This window comes from Lipotes vexillifer, unplaced genomic scaffold (genome assembly GCF_000442215.2).
Source record: "Lipotes vexillifer unplaced genomic scaffold, Lipotes_vexillifer_v1.1 scaffold1197, whole genome shotgun sequence".
Taxonomy (NCBI): Eukaryota; Metazoa; Chordata; class Mammalia; order Artiodactyla; family Lipotidae; genus Lipotes; species Lipotes vexillifer.
The window spans coordinates 258951-277875 of record NW_006780020.1 but is presented as its reverse complement, the minus strand read 5'-3'; the positions used below and the strand labels follow the sequence as shown (position 1 = coordinate 277875).

Sequence of the window (18925 nt, the reverse complement as noted above, 5' to 3'; positions counted from 1 at the left end):
GAAGAGCGCCAGCTCCTGTGATGTCTCATCCAGCCCTTCCCTGCCTCCCCAGCCGCTGCCCACAGAGGAGGTGAGGAGCCAGGCTTCTGACGACAGTTCCCTGGGCAGGAGCGCCAACATCCTGATGATCCCTCACCCGCACCTGCACCAGTATGAAGTCAGCAGCTCCTTGGGCTACACCAGCACTCGAGGTCAGAGGGCAGGGCTGGGCAGGGTGGGGATAGCTGCCTTCCTGTAGTGGGGATGGGCAGGGCTATGGATAGGTATGGGCTGTAAGTCCCATGTGTTAATTATTTCCATGCAGGTGCAGTGAGTACGAATGGCCTTAGCTGTTTGTGTGTGTGTGTGTGTGTGTGTGTGTTATACTATTTTCGTCTTTACCGTTTCTTCTCTCTTCCCTATAACTGTCTACCTTTCCATATGTTAAGGTAGAGCTTTTCTTAGGCCTAAGGTTAAAGTGTTTACTTATTTCCTTAGCATTTCCATTCGAGCCACACTTAAAACAGCCTCTTTCCTCTATTCCACTTCAAGTGACCTGTTAACTTGGCATGGCCCAGGGAGCACAGGTGCTGCTTTTCCTATATCTTATCTTACCCATCCAGTGGCATCTGCAACTCAAGTATACACCCCCCTCCTGCCTGTTTGGAAAACTTTCTGTTGTGAAATAATCATGGATTTATAGGAAATGCCAAAAAAAAAAACCCAGGGAGGTCTTGTGTAGCTTTCACTCATTTTCCCCAGTGATAACATCTCGCATAACTAGTACAGTATTAAAACCAGGAACGTGACCTTTGTATAATCCACAGAGCTTATTCAGAGCTCACTGGTCATACATGCATTTGTGGGTGTGTGTGGGTGTGTGTGTGTCTGTGCAGTTTTAGCACATGTGTAGACATATGTAACCACACCACAATTAAGATATTCCATCCTCACGGCCTCTCTTCTGCTACCCCTCTAGAGCCACACCCTCCCACTAATCATTCTCCTCCATAATTTTGATATTTCAAGAATGTTTTCTAAATGGAGGAGTAGCCCTTCTGACTTTTAATCACTGACTTAGGACTGTTGTGTGCACACAGCTGCCTCCTGTTGCCCTGGAAGGATTCCCAAAGGGTGAGGGGTGTTTCCCAGCACTTTGAAGGGGAAGCTGGTGGCTCCTGGGGCCTGAGGACTGAGGAGCAGGGCGCTTTCATCTTTCATTCATTAGGTACCATAGACCCTGAGCCAACAGCCAGAAATCTTTTGACTGCTGAAAAAAGTTTTTTTTTTTAAAACGGATTCAAAGTATAAGAAGGAAATTCTGAAAGAGAAAGGAGATATTTAATTACATGACTATGGAATATAACCTATGTCACCTACATTAATTAGGGTTAGTATTCAAAAGAATTTTAATACATTTGAAGATTTCTAGGAATTCCCCGACGGTCCAGTGGTTAGGACTCCGCGCTTTCACTGCTAAGGGCTCGGGTTCAAACCCTCGTTGGTGAACTAAGATCCCGCAAGCTCTGTGGCCAAAAAAAAAAAAAAAATTCTAGGTTAGCTTTTTCCCACCTTCTGGAAATTTCTCAGTTTGCATGACAGTTATATTCCCATTCTGTTAAATGTATTCTTAAAAGGGTCTGTAGTAAAAGTTAAACTACACATTAATCCTTTAAAAACCTTTGTTATTCTAAAAGCCAGTTCTCCTCTGAGGAGATTAATTTGCTCTTAATCCAAGTAGCTTTTTTTTTAAAAATTATATATATATTTATTTATTTATTTATGGCTGCATTGGGTCTTCGTTGCTGCACGTGTGCTTTCTCTAGTTGCAGTGAGCGGGGGCTACTCTTCGTTGTGGTGCACGGGCTTCTTATTGCATTGGCTTCTCTTGTTGTGGAGCACGGTCTCTAGGTGTGCGAGTTTCAGTAGTTGTGGCACGTGGGCTTCAGTAGTTGTGGCTCACGGGCTGTAGAGCGCAGGCTTAGTAGTTGTGGCGCACAGACTTAGTTGCTCAGCGGCATGTGGGATCTTCCCGGACCAGGATTCAAACCCACGTCCCCTGCATTGGCAGGCGGATTCTTAACCACTGTGCCACCAGGGAAGTCCCAATCCAAGTAGCTTTGAAAACAAGTTTTCTTTTTTTTTTTTTTTGCGGTACAAGGGCTTCTCACTGCTGTGGCCTCTCCCGCTGCGGAGCATGGGCTCCGGATGCGCAGGCTCAGCGGCCATGGCTCACGGGCCCAGCTGCTCCGCGGTATATGGGATCTTCCTGGACCGGGGCACGAACCCGTGTCCCCTGCATCGGCAGACGGACTCTCAACCACTGCGCCACCAGGGAAGCCCCTGAAAACAAGTTTTCTTAAAAATTATCTGAATGGTAGAATTGATTTCAACATCCTTAATGATATGTGAGAGTTTATTGGAAAAGCCAAAAAGCAATTCACTGGAACGGTGTCAGGCAAGGCCATCCACATGGCCTTTGTTTCCAGTTTCTCTGTTATATTTAGGGCTTCTCACCCATCCACCTACCCAGTGTAGCATAGGAAACATTTCCCCTTTCCTCTACCCATATTTTTGACCCATTTTAGCCCTTAGTCCTATTTCTTATCTTTTTCAAAGTGTGTACTCAACTTTTTTAAAGTTGAGTTCTCTCCTTTTATTTCCATGATAACTAACTAGACTGTATTCTTTCTTATTTGATCAATTGGACCATCAGTTCATTAATTTACAGTGAAAAATACAGTTTTCATGGAGAACTGAATGTTCTCTTCTTGCATGCACAATGGCTTGAGGAATTAAATATTACTATGTACCATGTTCTTTGGTAGGAATTGGGTAGATAATGGTGGACAAGACATTCCTTGATGCCATGGAATTTGTATATGCTGGACCCACTTTCTAACCTGGGTGTTTGCTTAGTAAACATGGGATGCTCACCAATGGAGTTGGTTGTAGGTGTCAGCTCTTTGATCCACTTAGGTTAGGGACCTGTCTGCCATTGAATGGGACAGGTTGAGTCTAAATATCATGCCATCTCCTTACCTGGTCAAGGCTGGATGCATCCATTTTCTTCATTCTTTTCTCCCAAGAATTTAGTTTTTTTAACACAGTAACGTTTGATTGCTTACTCATGTTCCAGGCCACTGCATTAATGGGAGGGGGTTCTGATCCACCCAGTCACTCAGGGCCCCATGGTCCTTCCATCCCGGGATGCCATGGTCATCAACACTGGTCTCCAAAGTTTCCACAGCAGGGCAGAGGAGAATGGAGATCATGCGTGGAGAGGTTTGTGGTCCAGGCCTTCGGGTGGAGCATGTCACTTCTGCCTGTGTTCTCTTGGCTGGAACTCAGTTATTTGGCCCCAGCGCAAAGGGACTGGAAACTACAGTCTCCTTGTGTGTCTCAGAGGAAAATCAAACAGGTCTAGTGAACACATTGGCTATCTCTGCTAGGGTCTGCCCTTCTGGTCACCAAATATCTACATGTATTGTTCCTCCCACATGCAGAATGCACCCGCCCCATCCCCAAAGGGAGACAACTCAAGACCTACTATTGAGTCATTGCATCCAGCTCAACATCTAAGGTCTCCAGGCAATGTGTGGTCCTCTCCATCAGGTTTGGGTGTGGCTTCACTGGGCCAGTAATTTAGGAACCAGAACCCCCTTCTTCCAGGTATTTAAAAAGTAAACCCAATATTTCATTCCTTTATAGTTTGGCGATTTCACTCATTTCCCTCGTTCCCTAACATGTACGCTCTCCAAGGTCCTTGTCAGCCTCCACAGATCGTCCTCCTAGTTCTGCTTTCACCATGACCCTGTGCTTTCTCTCTGTGCCTCCCCCACCCCACGGTAACCGGCAGATGTCCTGGAGAACATGATGGAGCCACCACAGCGGGACTCCAGTGCGCCGGGGAGGTTCCACGTGGGCAGCGCAGAATCCATGCTGCACTTTCGACCTGGGGGATACATGCCCCAGCGGGCACTGATCAACCCCTTTGCACCCTCGCGGATGCCCATGAAGCTTACGTCCAACAGGAGGCGCTGGATGCACACTTTTCCTGTGGGTAAGTTGGGCGCTCGGGAAAGAGCCCTGACTGGGAACTCCTAGTCCTGGCGTCCCCTGAGTGGCCTTGGTCAAGGGTGTCATCTTCTCTGCACCTGTGGTGCCCCACCTGGAAGATGGGGTGGCCACGCCCACTTTGTCTGTCCCAGGGCTCTTGTGAGGATCCTTGAGGACTTTGTAGCTAGCCAGCTGTGTAGACCCAAGGGCTCCTTTTGCTGTTTGAAAGGGACTGTGCTTTGCCACCTGCTTTCTTTCCTGAGACGAATGTCCCTCTTCTTGTTCACTCCTTCCTTTCCTTACTCTCTGGATGTCAGTGTTACAGTCTTGGTTACACGGAGTTATGTTACTTTGTTTCCTCTCAGGGTCTCTGACAGCAGAAAAAAAGAAAATTTTTTTTTTTTTTGAGAAATGGGTGAACAATTTCTTTTTTTTTCTTTTTCTTTTTTTTAGTTTAAATAAATTGGGGGGGGGGAAAGCTTAAAATAAACGAGTTTTATTTTTTATAATGGGAAGCTGAAATAAAAACGAACTACAGCCATATGCCAAACCATGTTTAAATTTACAAACATGATGAAAGAAGCCTGCCATAAAAGTGTACTTTCTGTATGATACCATTTAAATAAAGTTCAAAACCAATCAAAACTAAAAAAAAAATTTGCTTTTTCAAATTCACTGTTTTTCCTAGCTCATCCTTTTTGATCTGTGTTCTGTCCTAAAGAAGATGACAGTAAGCTTTTATAAAGCTGTGGCTAAAATTAAACTTCAGCTTGATGGGCTCTTACTGGGCTGGGGAGGAACAGGTACATTAACCTCCTGGGTGTTTTCATGAAACCATCCTACTGAATGCTTGCAAGTGTCTAGTTATTTTCTTTGGCACTTGCTTTCGGAGTTACAAGTTAAATAAGTGAGCAATGAATCTGGTTCTTTTGGCTGTAATTGGGGGTCATTCCCAACCCCCTTTTTGCCCCTCTTATCTCTATCCTAATCTGTCACCTTACCTGTTTCTTTCTGGTGTCCCTTCCTCCCCATCATCATCCCCACCGGCTCCCTTCGAGTTCTCTTACGAGAACTATTGATGTTTCTTCCATGACCATCAGCTCTTCCTGCTTCTGTGCTTCCCCCACCCCCATCACACATGCTTTTCTAAAGCTAAATGTATTTACTAAATACTCTGCCCACCTGGCCCTCTAAGAGCCTAGGCCCTCCTCTGCCAGGCTCCCCAACCTCCCGCCTCCTCACCCCCATCCTCAGAGGTTTTTCTCTTTCCCACGCGAGTTTGTGGCCTCCAGCTTGTGTTTTGCCTCTTCCACATTTGGGGTTTTCCCAAATACCCTCTCCTTCAATCCCCGCTAACCTGGTTGGACACTCAGCTCTGAAACCTATCATTCTCCAGGAAGCATGTTTCCGTAGATGCGACTAATTCTCACTTATCTCCTACTCGATGTCCGTTTTGCCCTTGTGCATCCTCTGCTCTTGAAGTAGGAGCTGTTATCATCTCAGGTACTAACAGAGTCATCGGTGTTTCTCTCGTGTGTCCCTTCTCGTTTCGCCCATGTTGACCCTCCTGGGAGGGACCCTTGTCTCCCATACTGTTATCTTTCTTTACTGTGTCTCAGTTGACATGTGCGAGACAGAGGACCCCAAAATATTTTTAGACTGAGGCCTCACAGGAGGACGAGCCTTGCTTGGAAGAGGCGATTTCCCATCTGGGAGCCAGAGGGTCACAGACAGGACATGCCTCTGTGGTGTGGTTGCCTTTCAATCACCCGCGTCCCAGCAGCGGGAAGGAAGGAAGGTTGAGTTGAAGTGCACAGCACTGGCTATTGGGGGAATGATGCTCAGTGGATCTTTGTCTGGGCAGGACCATCTGGAGAGGCCATCCAGATCCATCACCAGACCCGACAGAACATGGCAGAGCTGCAGGGCAGCGGGCAGAGGGACCCAACCCACTCCTCTGCAGAGCTGCTGGAGTTGGCATACCATGAAGCCACTGGAAGGTGAGGCCGGGCACGGGGTACTGGGTGGGAGGTACTGCGAGAACGTGCTCGGGCACCCAGGGCAACAGCAGAATAGACTGCCCGCGAAACGTCACGTTCGTGAGACTCAGAGACACCACACGCGTGCGCGCCTTTCCTTTGTCAGCGTCGTCCCTGCCACCGGGCCAGTGCACAGCAAATAGCCTGAGATGCTTTTGCCAGAGATGTTCCCCAGGCCTGCTTTAGCTTCTGCTTTAAGTCAAAACATGCTTTGTCAACCTCAAACATGAGTTTCTCCTAATCCTCAGTCATGGGAGAAAACGAGTTCCAAGGCAGGTGGTTCCCGCTGTGTGTTTTGGGCAGTCAGCCTATGACTTTTGTCATTTTGGTCATTGAGGAATTCCACTGTTGGGTTTAGAAGAAGTTGATGCTAAAAGCAATGGAAACCAAGGCCTGTGTTTATAGAAACAAGTCTTTTCAAACCAGGATCCTGAATGTGTCACAAGGCATCCGAGGAGAGTCAGCCTAGGAAGAAAGTCATTTAAGCCTTGACATGCGCGAGTCCATGCTACACTACCCGCTGTTGCTGTGATCTGTTACCTTTGCAAAGAGCAATCTTTGATCCCTTTTCAGTCATCCCAACATCCCATGGGATGGATGAGGGATACAGGCAGGGCATAAGCTCTTTCCCAGGTTAACTTGGTACCTCTATTCAAGCACCTCACATTGTCCTGTGGGTATCAGCAAGGGGAGGCTTAGGACGGAGCGGGCAGGCGTCTGACGTGGCAGTGGGGAAGCAGCTGGGGTGCCAGGGCAGGAGGCCAGAGCTGGCACACACTCCAAGCCCCACAGCCTGGCGGCCATGGTATGGGTCTCAGTGTTTGCCATCCTGTGTGGCCAAATGTTCAGGCCTCGTTTTGATGAAAACCCCCTGGAGACAGGGTGAGCAGGATAAAAGAGGTGATGATCCGCATTAAGCCAGGCGGCTGGGCTCTGTTCTCTGCAGGCACAGCACTTCCCACCAGCCTGGCGATGGCACATCCTTCTTGAACTTCACTGGAACAGAAGAGCTTTCTGTCAACCTGCTCAGCAGCAGTGGTGCAGGTAAGCAACCCAAGAGGTAACAGAGTGGGGATGCTCAGAGCAGGCCCACACCTAGAAGCGAGGCGGGAACCAGAAAAGCAGGGCCATGTCTATTTCCGGATCATTTCAGCCACAATTTCAGGTGACCTATTTAGAAGCAGTGCTGTATAATGCATGGAATTATAAATGGGCTGCACTTTACGTTTTTAGCTGAGAACATGTTGGTCAAGAACACATTTATCATTGGACTGTCAGTGAGTCATGATTGAGGGCTGCTTATGAGATCACTGTAGTGGGCAACACCAGGCCTGAGAGCTTTAAATTATATGTGTGTGTGTGGGGGGGCAAACCCACCCCCATAAAAACAATCAGGAGAGACCCAGAGGGAGCAGTGTGGTTCCAGCTACGAGTTCAGAGAAGAGAAGTGTGACGTTGATACTTACAGAAGTGGGCGCGCATCTCAGACACGAAGGGGTAGAATTTGGTCAGGAGGAGAGTGAGTAGGTGAGGGATTCTAAGTGGAGAGAGAGTAGGAACTTGTATTAGTACAGGGTTTATGCTTTTTGGAAGCACTTGTATATCTTTTATCTTTTGCGATCATCACAGTAGGGAGTAAGTTATTAAGTATATTTTACATATACGGCAACATAACACCCAGAGATGTGAAGATGTTACACTAATCTCTCAAGCCAGTAGTCAGGTGTCCTGCTGTTTCTGATTTCAGCAGCAGTATTCAGAGAGCCTTTACAGGGGTAGGGGAACATGAATTTGGATGGGTGGGGGGGCAGATTTTGGAAAGCCTCAAAGGACAGATAATTGTACAAAATGAATATGAAAAACATTAAAACTGAAAGAAAAAATGGTGCTGCTGCTTTGTGTCTTAGTTTTCTATCAGTTAACTTGCATTTGTGGAACTTGTCTTAAGGAAGGCGTAATGAAAGTGAAGTTGTATTAAGTTGGTGAATGAAGTTTTCCTCCATTCACGGGTGGATTCAGCCAGCGACGTTTCTAGAGGCCTATAGCTAAGGCTCGGAAACTGGACTGGCAGTGAGAGAATTACTAAAGGATTATACTTATTTCCTTCCTATTTCTAGTGCATCTTTTCTGTCATTCATTTTGAATGAGAAAACAAATTGAATAAAAATTTGGGGATGAGTAAGATACTTTTTATCCCTGTACTCAGGGGGCTAAAAATGTTACTTGTCTACCAGACTCTTTTAAAGTACCTTCAGAATACGCTAAAGGCAACGTTTCTATTGTTTTGCTAAAAGAAGGAGCCATTTTATACGAACCCAAAGTTTGACCTTCCTGGCTGTTTGGGGTCAAGTTGTACCAAGGAGGGCTGCTCTGGTGCTCATGGGACCACACTTTGACCGAGTTTCCTGGTGACCTGAAGCTGGGGAACCATGGGCTCAGGTGGTAGCAGCACCAGGATTTGCCCACAGTGGTCGTGGAGTGCTTCCGGGTCTGGGGTGGGTAGCTCACGTAGACCAGATGATTCCTCAGAAGACGAGTCTTGGAATTTTTTTTTTTTTTTAATTTTATTTATTTATGGCTGTGTTGGGTCTTCGTTTCTGTGTGAGGGCTTTCTCTAGTTGCGGCAAGTGGGGGCCACTCCTCATCGCGGTGCGCAGGCCTCTCACTATCGCGGCCTCTCTTGCTGCAGAGCACAGGCTCCAGACGTGCACGCTCAGTGATTGTGGCTCACGGGGCTAGTTGCTCCGCGGCATGTGGGATCTTCCCAGACCAGGGCTTGAACCCATGTCCCCTGCATTGGCAGGCAGATTCTCAACCACTGCGCCACCAGGGAAGCCCGAGTCTTGGAATTTTACAATCTAGTCTGGGGAAAAGTGGGAAGTTGCAAAGAATCCTTATTCAGTGATTGGTGTGGAAGATCCTCAAATGACACCATCCTAGAGGCCTCTGAGCTAAGAGTTCCCTGGTGCACATGCATTGGGAAAGCGGTTGCTGCCCCCTGCACGTCGGGCTCACCTTCTCCCTGTTGGGCTCCTGAGTCATAGATCCATCTACCTGATGGGCCTCCCCACCTGGATGACCCCCGGCTACCTCATCCTTAATTACCGGCAGCTGAGCTCACGTCTTGCTGTCCCCCCGCCTGCCCACCTGCCCCTCCTTTTCTGACTCTGGGCCACATTCTCCATTCTCACCGCCATTGCTTTGTTTCAGACCCGTGTCATTTCTGGCCAGGATTGTCACCGTAGCCTTCAAATCATCCTCCTGCTCTGTTCGTGTCCCCTCCAATCCATCTCCTGTACTGTCACCAATGAGCCATTTCCAAATGCAGGTCTGGTCTGATCACTCTCTCTGTCCCACATATGAACTGTTTAGTGGTTCTTCACAGCTTGTAACGCCTGTCGTCACCTGGACCCCACCTGCCTTTACACCTTCACCTGCCTCCACTCCCACGTAGCCCTGCATGTGGGAAGAACACAGGCTCTGGAATCTTAGGACATGAGTCCTGACTCCACCTCTAAAGAGCGGCGAGGACCTTGGGCCAGGTACTTAACTGCTCTGTACCTCGGTTTCTTCATCTGTGAGGAGGGTTGAGTATTAAGTGTGATAATAATCCACGCAAAGCGCTAAGGACAGTGCCTGGCATGCATGGTGAGCACTCAGCAAATGAGAGCTCTTGTTGTCATTACTCTTATTAGATGAACACAGTTTATATTCCAGCTGTTGTTGTGACTTCTCAGAAGATCTTTGTCCTGATGTTTCTGTGCATAGACTAGTCCGTCTACAGAATATGCTTTTTCCTTTATCTTCAACCCCTGATTCTGCCTTGTAAACATCCACTTGGTCTTTATGGATCAGCTCCAACAACACCTCCTCCTTGGAGCCCTCCCTGGTGGTTTTGCTTCCCCCTGCGCCCTCCCAGGAGGTGTGAGGCACATTTCCACGTAACTCCAGATGCAGTTGTACACTTGGCATATCCCAGGCCCACTGTTTGTTTCTGCGTCTGCTTCTTCACTAGACTGAAAGAGCTTATCTTTATCTTCTCCTCACAGTGTTTAGTATGTTTATTGACAAAGACATTTATACTTCTAAAACCAAGCTGCCAGAATGACAGCATTTGAACAACCCACAAAATTATTCTGTTTAATTGGTATACGAGCTATCAATTCGTAAATATGTCCTACAGTGTTTAGCTTCTTAGAGCAGGTGTCGGCTCCTTGGGTTCTTTCTCCAGTCAGGGCGATATAATTAAATAGGGTCATCCTTACCCTTGCCCAGTCCCTTTGTGACCAGGAGCATGTGTTTTCTAAGGGGCCAGGGCTGGGACTTCCCTGGTGGCGCAGTGGTTAAGAATCCACCTGCCGATGCAGGGGACACGGGTTCGAGCCCTGGTCTGGGGAGATCCCACATGCCGCGGAGCAACTAAGCCCGTGCGCCACAACTGCTGAGCCTGCGCTCTAGAGCCCATGCTCCTCAGCAAGAGAATCCACTGCAATGAGAAACCTGCGCACCGCAACGAAGAGTAGCCCCCACTCGCCACAACTGGAGAAAGCCCGCGTGCAGCAACGAAGACCCAGCGCAGCCAAAGAAAAATTAATTAATTAAAAAATTAAGGGGCTGGGGCTCGTGAGGAGGTGGTCTAGCACTGGCCTCGCGTGGGAATTGACTCTAGTCTTTGCTCTTGTACTTTTTTTTTTTTTTTCCCGGTACGCAGGCCTCTCACTGTTGTGTCCTCTCCCGTTGCGGAGCACAGGTTCTGGACGCACAGGCTCAGCGGCCATGGCTCACGGGCCCAGCCGCTCCGCGGCATGTGGGATCTTCCCGGACCAGGGCACGAACCCGTGTCCCCTGCATTGGCAGGTGGACTCTCAACCACTGCGCCACCAGGGAAGCCTGCTCTTGTACTTCTTGATCAATTATGTCAGCTAGGCACAGAGAGAAATTAGGGAAAATCATTCTAATTTGTATTACCATGTGCAATGACCAGTTACTGTCAGATCTACCTTCAGGTATATTCAGAATCTTAGCATGTCTCATCACTTCCACCAGTCATAGCCCAACCCAAGAGGCCTTCATCTTTCACCTGGATTGTTGCAGTGGCCTGCTAACTGGTCTCTCAGCCTCCTCCCTTTGCCCTTTCGTAGAGTTTATTTTCAGCACAGTGGTTCAGAGTGACCCTTGGAAAATAGAAGTTAGATCATGAAAGGACATAAAGATCTTCACCTGCCTGCCTGCCTCACAGAGTTGATGAAGGACCAGAAGTAGATCGGGTTCCTTAAGGGCAAAATTATCACATTGGGGGTCCTTGTCTGGGGACAAAGTGGGGGCCGAAACAAAACTAGTGAACATTTTGCTCATTAAAAAATGGAAGAGAAACGGGAAAACCTCATCTGTGACCCACCTCTGCCTCCTGGCCTTGGCGGTTTGCACCATGTGCAGACATGCAGGCGTGACTCCGATTTCACCTGTATTTGGACCTGACTCATAGGTGAGTTGTGATTCACAGGGCTGGCATCTCTGTGGGTTTCCCTCCTGGCCCTGTGCTGCCCAGCAGGAACCAGGTTGTTGGTTGGTCTGGGCAGGCAGCGTTTATCCCTCTGTTTCTTTAACTGGGCACCTGTTTATAAGACTTGTTAGTGTCATCCCCCTGATGGGGGTAACTGTGCTAGAGAATTTTGATAAAGAAAATCAGTGGATGCCAAGTTTTCTTTCTCTTTACTGTCGGGACTCAGAATCTGCAACTTGGTGTTTGTGTTGAGTTTTAGGTACGTGCAGCAGATTTGGACCGAGAGCTACCAGGCAAAGTAAATCAGAGCACACAGAGTTACTCACCCAGGCCAGGCTGGGTGTTTGTGGGGAAGTACCATCTCTGTAGCCCAGAGAGAAGAAGTGACTCGCCCCAGGCACAGGTGTCCCCTGAAAGCAGCCCCAAAGGCCCCACACGGATTACCTTTTTTGGCCGAACGTTATTAACCAGAGAACACATTCACACTGCTTGACTCCGAACAGCTGTCAAAGGAGACAGAGCTGAGTTGGCTCTTCTGAGCGTTGGCTCCCCGAGCGGTGCGTCTGGCTTTCAACTTTGAGAGTGAGGTTCATTCCCAAATGCTGGGTTGGAGCAGAGCCGCCCGCCCAGGAGGCTTCCCCCGCTGCCCTCCCAGGTCGTTGGGTTCTTCACATGCCAGTGGTGAGTCTGCGGGCCTAAAGCTGAGCCTCAGAGGCAGAGCTGCAGGGAGAGGCTGTGTGCTGGGCTTGAGCTGCAAGGAAACTGTGAAAGTAGCTTCGAAGAAGCCTTTAAAATATTTATTTCTTCAAATTCTTTTCATTAAATTCTTTTCATTTCTTTCAAATAAAATGTGTTTGGGGACGGAAGACAGGGGAGGGACAAAAGGCTGAACATGCTTTATCCCTTAGAGATGGGCAGGTCTGCTCTGGGCCTAGAAGCCAAAGGTGCTCCGAGAACCCTTTGATGGGTTGCCTCTTTGAACTCAAACAATTGCTCACACAATTCTTAAGTTGAACTGTTTCTTTATGAGGGTAAGAATTTCAGTTCTCGTAGATGAAGTCTGGATTGGGTTAAAAAAAAAAAAGGTGCTCTGATGATGAAATTTAGAATCCAAACCCATGAGGCGATGTATTAGTAATTCTCCTATTGCTCGCATCGCTCGGAGAATGCCGGTTTTATAATTGCCTTCATACCAGTTCTCAGGCCAGACAAGAAAAACCACCCCATTGCTTCTTCTTTGTTATGCTTTGTGTTTGTGTGGAAATGGATGCTGTCAGTCAGGCTAGCTTTTTCAGAAAATTTAGCTACAAATGGCTTTTGGCTGTTGGCAGAGAACAGATAACATTTTCAGTAGATGAAAACTGGTGCCCCATTTGGATAGTCAGGAAATAAAGCATCTGTAGAGCTGCGCAGAAAGAGTCTAAATGCAGGTGTCACTTCCTTACTGTGTGATCTTCAGTTAATTACTTAACTTCTCTGTGCCTCAGTTTCTTTATCTGTGGAAAAGGGATAACACCTACCTCACATTTGCCTCAGTGTGGGTTTGAATAAAAGGAAGCACTGTTATTTTTCTGACTTAATAGATTGTATCTTCTTATTATGATGGCTAGTAATTTTTAAAAATCTACTGAGGGCAGCTCCAAAAAAGAAGTTCTAAAATTGTTTTGGCCAAGTGACATCATCTTCCTGAATTAAAAAAAAAATTATTTACTTTTAAATTTACATACAGTAAAATTCACTCTTTTTAGTGTACAGTTCTATGAGTTTTGACAAATGCATAGAGTCATAAGCACCAACAAAGACATCAAGATACAGAACATTTCCATTACCCCTCAGATTCTTTGTGCTGCTTCTTTATACTCAATCCCTCCCTCCTCCCCTGGCAGCCACTGATCTGTTCTCTGTCCCTTTAGTCTCTCCCAGCAAGTCTTGCACATGGAATCATACAACTTGAAGCCTTCTGAGTCTGGCTTCTTTCACTGAGCATAATTCGAGATTCATCCAAGTTGTTGCCGGCATCCCCAGTCGTGTTCAGTACTTTTTATTGCCATATCGTATTCCATTGTATAGATGTATTAGTTTATCCCTTCACCAGGTGGAAGACATTTGGGTTGTGAATAAAGCCACACTTACATAACTTACATAACAGGTTTTTGTGTAAGCATCAATCTTCATTTCTCTTAGGTGAATTCCTAGGAGTGGGATTGCTGGGTCAAATGGTCAATATATGTTTAACCTTTAAAGAAATTGCAAAACTGTCTTCCAAAGTGGTGTGCCATTTTGTATTCCTACAATCAGTGGATAAGGGTTTCTGTTGCTGCACATCCTGGTCAGCACTTGGCGTGAGCAATCCTTCTAGCCATCCCAAGAGACCCGGGTGCAGAGGTATCCCACCGAACTTCTGATTTGCCATTTCTCTAATGACTAATGACATTGAGCATCTTTTCACGTGCCTTCTGTATGTGTGTCCATATCTTTTGCCCATTTCCTCATCAGGTTGTTCTCCTGCTCTGGAGTTTTTACAGTTCTTTATGTATTCTGGATACATGTCCTCTGCCAGAGGTGCGATTTGCAAATACTTTCTCACAGGTCGTAGCTTGTCCTTTCAAAAATTTCACAAGGGATTTGTAAGTATTTGTTCTTGTTATAAAAGATTCAGCTGACACGAAAGTATTTACAGTAAAAAGCCAAAGATCTCCTTTCCCTCCCACCACTTCCTCCAGCTTTCTTCTAGGAAATAGCCACTGTTGACAGTTTTGTGAGGATCTTTCCAGTCCTATCCTAATTTTCTAGTAAATGTAAACGTGTGGCTTTTGGGATCTTAGTTCCCCAACCAGGGATTGAACCCCTGCCCTTGGCAGTGAAAACGTGGTGTCCTCACCACTGGACTGACAGGGAATTCCCTAGTAAATGTGTTTTGAAAGGGACATTTAATTTTTTTATTTTTATTTATTTTTGGCTGCAGGTGGGCTTTCTCTAGTTGCGGCGAGAAGAGGCTACTCTTCATTGCGGTGGCTTCTCTTGTGGCGGAGCACGGGCTCCAGAGCGCAGGCTCAGTAGTTGTGGCGCACGGGCTTAGTTGCTCCGTGGCATGTGGGACCTTCCCGGACCAGGGCTCGAACCTGTGTCCCCTGCACTGGCAGGTGGATTCTTAACTGCTGCGCTACCAGGGAAGCCCTGAAAGGGACATTTAAATATTAAAATGTGTGTTTTGAAATTAGTTCTATTACTTTTCAGTCAATAAGTTGCATTTCAAAGACTCTCTGTTTTCCCTTTCAGCCCAGTTTCAGGCAAAATCATTGCTTTTCTCTTGCAGTAGTGAGTTTTGATGTCCTGTGTCATATTCCAGGAAGCCATGATTCAGGAAAGAAAATTTCAGAGGATGACTGTTAAGTGGACTAAATTTAAATAGGTCATCTTGTGTTTGCTAAAGGTTGCTCTAATTAGTTGAAATTACTTTGAAATTCGTCCCGTTTCTTTTTTTTTTTTTTTTTTGCGGTACACGGGCCTCCCACTGTTGTGGCCTCTCCCATTGAGGAGCACAGGCTCCGGATGCGCAGGCTCAGCGGCCATGGTTCACAGGCCCAGCCGCTCCGCGGCATGTGGGATCTTCCCGGACCAGGACACGAACCTGTGTCCCCTGCGTCGGCAGGCGGACTCTCAACCACTGCGCCACCAGGGAAGCCCTGTCCTGTTTCTTATTCTAAGTGGTGGGTTGCTGTTTGCTTTTGTGCATGTGCCCTAAAGGTCCCGTTAGGCAAACAGTATTGATAACCTCAGAGTAAAGTTCTGGCTCCTTCCCGAACTTTAGATTGCTCATTTTTCTTTGATGGATTCTTTTGTGCTGTTGGAGATACTCAGCACAGAATTTGTACTTGGTTTTTTATTTTTAGCTACAGTTTGGGGCTTTTTTTAAAAACCATAACTGGTCAGAACTTTTTTTGCAGAATGAGTCTCACTGACACAGATTCTTTTCATCTTTCCACAGGTATGAATCCTAGGACCCAGAATAAGGATTCTTTAGAGGACAGTGTTTCTACCTCTCCAGACCCAAGTAAGAAGGGCCTGCTGACGGGGGGAGGTGGCAGGGAGCGGGGGGCGTGGGGTGGATGGTCAAGGCACTGGGGGAGCACGAAGGAGCCCTGTGGGAAGAGAATGGTCTGGAAGTTCACACGTCTCTGGGTGGTGAGGGGAGAGGGGAGACTCTGCAGCCTCTCCGATGGAACATGAGTGGCAGGGAGGCCAAATGACCTGTTCTGGAATGTGATTCGGGGCCACACAGGAAGGATAGCGGAATTCCCAGAGCTGGCCTTGGCTCTCAAATGCTTAACGATGGCTCTGGGGAGAAGTCAGAAGGAATAAGACCTGAAACTGTTTACATCCCTGTAGTTGGAAGTGTTTGTCTGGGTTGCATTTGCTTTGATCATCCTTGTCTATTGAAATAGCTGAACATCTAAATATCAACAATAGCAAAAGACCAGAAAAAAAAAATTCTACTGCTTGGTCAACTTTGCTTTACTTCACTGTGACCGGTGGATATATGTACATCACCAAGTCTTTTTATCCCCACTTTTAAGGAACTTAACAATCATTTCACTACTTCTCCGGGTCCGGCATACTGGTCATTTTTCATGGCAATATCAAACACATTATTAAATGCTTTGGATAATCATGTCTTAATGGTGGCCATTTGGGTGATTTCTAGTTTTTTAGTATATAATGCATGGTGCAGTGGGTGTGTTTTTTTCTCTTGGTTCAGATCCTCGGAATATATTCCAAAGAATAGTTGGCAGATTGATTGTTTAATAGAAAGCTGCCAGCCCTGAATAGATGAGCCTGTTTCTTCTCTACAGTCCCAGCACTGGATTTTGTCATGTGTTTATTACTGTTAACTGAATGATTCTGAGGTGGGACCTCCTCAGAGGCCTCTGCAGGGCCTGAAGATACTGGAGGTAGAAAAGAGGCCACACAGACCTTTTACCCATGAAAAGAACATCATCAAGCTAAGAATTGGGAGCTTTTCTCACCATGGGGTTTGAATTCTCCGTATCTCAGTGTGTGCCCGCAGACACCATTTCTAAAAGGTTTTTATAATCTTGAGGGTCAGGAAGCTGGTGACAGCCAGAACGATGTAAGAAGGCAAAGTGATAGAGTGTCTTCTGTTTCTGGCCTCCCCACGGGGGCTGCATTGTGTGCCCACCTTCTGCTGCTGGTTCTAACCAAGAAGTGTGAACAAATTCATCCCTCGTCTGCCCTATGGGGAATTGGGGTGTTAACTAGGTTATCGTGGGCTGTGTCGTTTTTTTAAAAATTTTTATTTATTTTTTAATTGAAGTCTAGTTGATTTACAACATTGTGCCAATCTCTGCTGTACGGCAAAGTGACTCGGTTATACACATATAGACTTTTTTTTTCCATATTCTTTTGCATTATTGTTTATCACAGGAGACTGAGTATAGTTCCCTGTGCTGTACATTAGGACCTTGTCGTTTATCCGTCCTAAATGTAATAGTTTGCATCTGCCAACCCCAAACTCCCAGTCCATCCCTCTCCCTCCCCTCTTCCCCCTTGGCTGTGTTTTGAGTTCTTGAAGTATTAAGGAGTTAGCAAGACCTGTATAGAGTCAAACTCATAGACTCAGAGAGTGGAGTGGTGATTGCCTGGGGCCTGTGGGGAGGTGGGCAGTGGGGGGGTTGTTGCTAATTGGTGGGCGTAAAGCTTCAGTCCTGGGAGATGAGTAAGTTCTGGAGACCTGCTGCTCGGCACCGTCCTCAGTTAGCAATACTGAATTGGACACTTACAAATTTTGTTGTTGTTTGTTTTTTTGTTGTTGTTGTTTGTTTTTTTAAAATTTATTTTTATTTATTTATTTACAGCAGGTTCTTATTAGTTATCTATTTTATACATATTAGTGTATATATGTTAATCCCATTCTCCCAGTTCATCCCACCCCGCCTCACCCTACCCTCCACTACACTTAAAAATTTGCTAAGATGGTATATCTCATGCTAAGTCTTCTTACCACAATAAAATAAAATTCAAACCAACCAACCAAAAGTCAGCCCAGGACCTGGAGTGGAGACCGTGGAGTTAGGCCTGTTGCAGGTCAAGTCATTTTCCCCAAAGCAGGGCTTCCACACAGGGCATGTTTCCTGCTGGGACTCAGGGTGCAATCCCCTTCTTGTCCCAAACTCCGGGCTCAGGGAGGCTCTGTTGCCCTGGGTGGTGTGTGGTCACTGTATGGAGGAAAGATCCCTGAGCAGAGTGGCTTCTGGCCCTGTGACCTCTGGTGGGTTCGGCTCGGCCAGGTGTTTAAAGGGGCCGATGATGCCTCCACACCTGGTCGGAGGAGGTGATGTGAGGGGGTACAGCACACGGTAAGTCACAGGGCACCATGAGAAGTGAGGTGCGTGAGGTGCGTGAGTGCTGCCTCTGGGAATGCAGAAGCAGAGGTGTGGAGTGTTTCTGTTGCTCGTTGCTCCCTCGCATGGAGATTTGACAAATAATGTTCACTTAAATGACTTAGAGAGATTACCGTCCCATTACTTTAACTCTGATTCTCAACCGGGGAATATTTTGCACTTCAGGGCACATTTGTTCATGTCTACAGACATTTTTGGTTTTCACAACCAGAAGATGTCACTGGCATCTAGTGAGTAGGGACCAGGGAAGCTGCTCACATCCTACAATGCCCAGAACAGCCCCCACAACAAAGAGTTATCTGGTCTAGAATAGCCTTCATGCCCTGAGGTGGAGAAACCCTGCTTCACCCAAAGAGCAGGCGGTTTTGGACACACCCATGTGGTCGGGCCCAGTCTGCTGCTGGCAGCTTTCATTTCTAGATTGTTAAACTCTGTCTCCTAAAGTTCTGGCCTTGTAACTCCCAGACGTCCTTCCTTGATTCCTCTTCCTACCCTTTTGGATCTGTGACTTATTTTTGCAATCCTGAAAGTGTTCCTGAATTCTGCTCCCTTGTGCTATTCGCTCCAATATCCGGCTCCAAAGTCCGGCTGTGCTCTCCTCCTCTCCCCGCCCAGCCCCTCCATCAGCCCAGGGGAGGCTTCCAGCTCGAGCCTCTCTTCCGGTCTCGGAATGTTGATTTGCTTCGATGTGTAACTGCCTGGCCTGGCCTGCCCTGCGGTAACCTCACTGGCATCGCGGCTGTAGCTCATGATCAGCAGAAAATGAAAAGTATCGGCTGTGCATCCCATTTGCATGATGGGATTGGATAAGCACTGCGTTCTCTAACAGCCTCTGTTTCTCTCTCTTTCTCCCCCCCCCCACCCCTTTCCTGGCAATTTTATCACCTGTCACCACCTACTTTCTCCTTCCCCCTCCCTTCGTC

At 47.0% G+C, this 18925-nt stretch overlaps 1 protein-coding gene across 7 annotated transcripts in view; it reads left to right on the top strand.

Moving 5' to 3' along the window:
- DEPDC5 (DEP domain containing 5, GATOR1 subcomplex subunit) overlaps positions 1-18925 on the top strand; it is a 94864-nt gene that overhangs the window by 33112 nt on the left and 42827 nt on the right. For 5 of the 7 annotated variants that reach the window (XM_007453161.1, XM_007453157.1, XM_007453155.1 and 2 more), the window contains exons 20-24: positions 1-191; positions 3839-4042; positions 5903-6038; positions 7024-7121; positions 15569-15634. The exon at positions 1-191 is cut by the window's left edge and continues 26 nt beyond it. In XM_007453161.1, coding sequence (XP_007453223.1) covers positions 1-191; positions 3839-4042; positions 5903-6038; positions 7024-7121; positions 15569-15634 — 695 coding nt within the window. Of the gene's footprint in view, positions 192-3838; positions 4043-5902; positions 6039-6482; positions 6489-7023; positions 7122-15547; positions 15635-18925 lie in introns of all 7 variants that reach the window. The other 2 variants (XM_007453159.1, XM_007453160.1) reach the window with 2 other exon arrangements.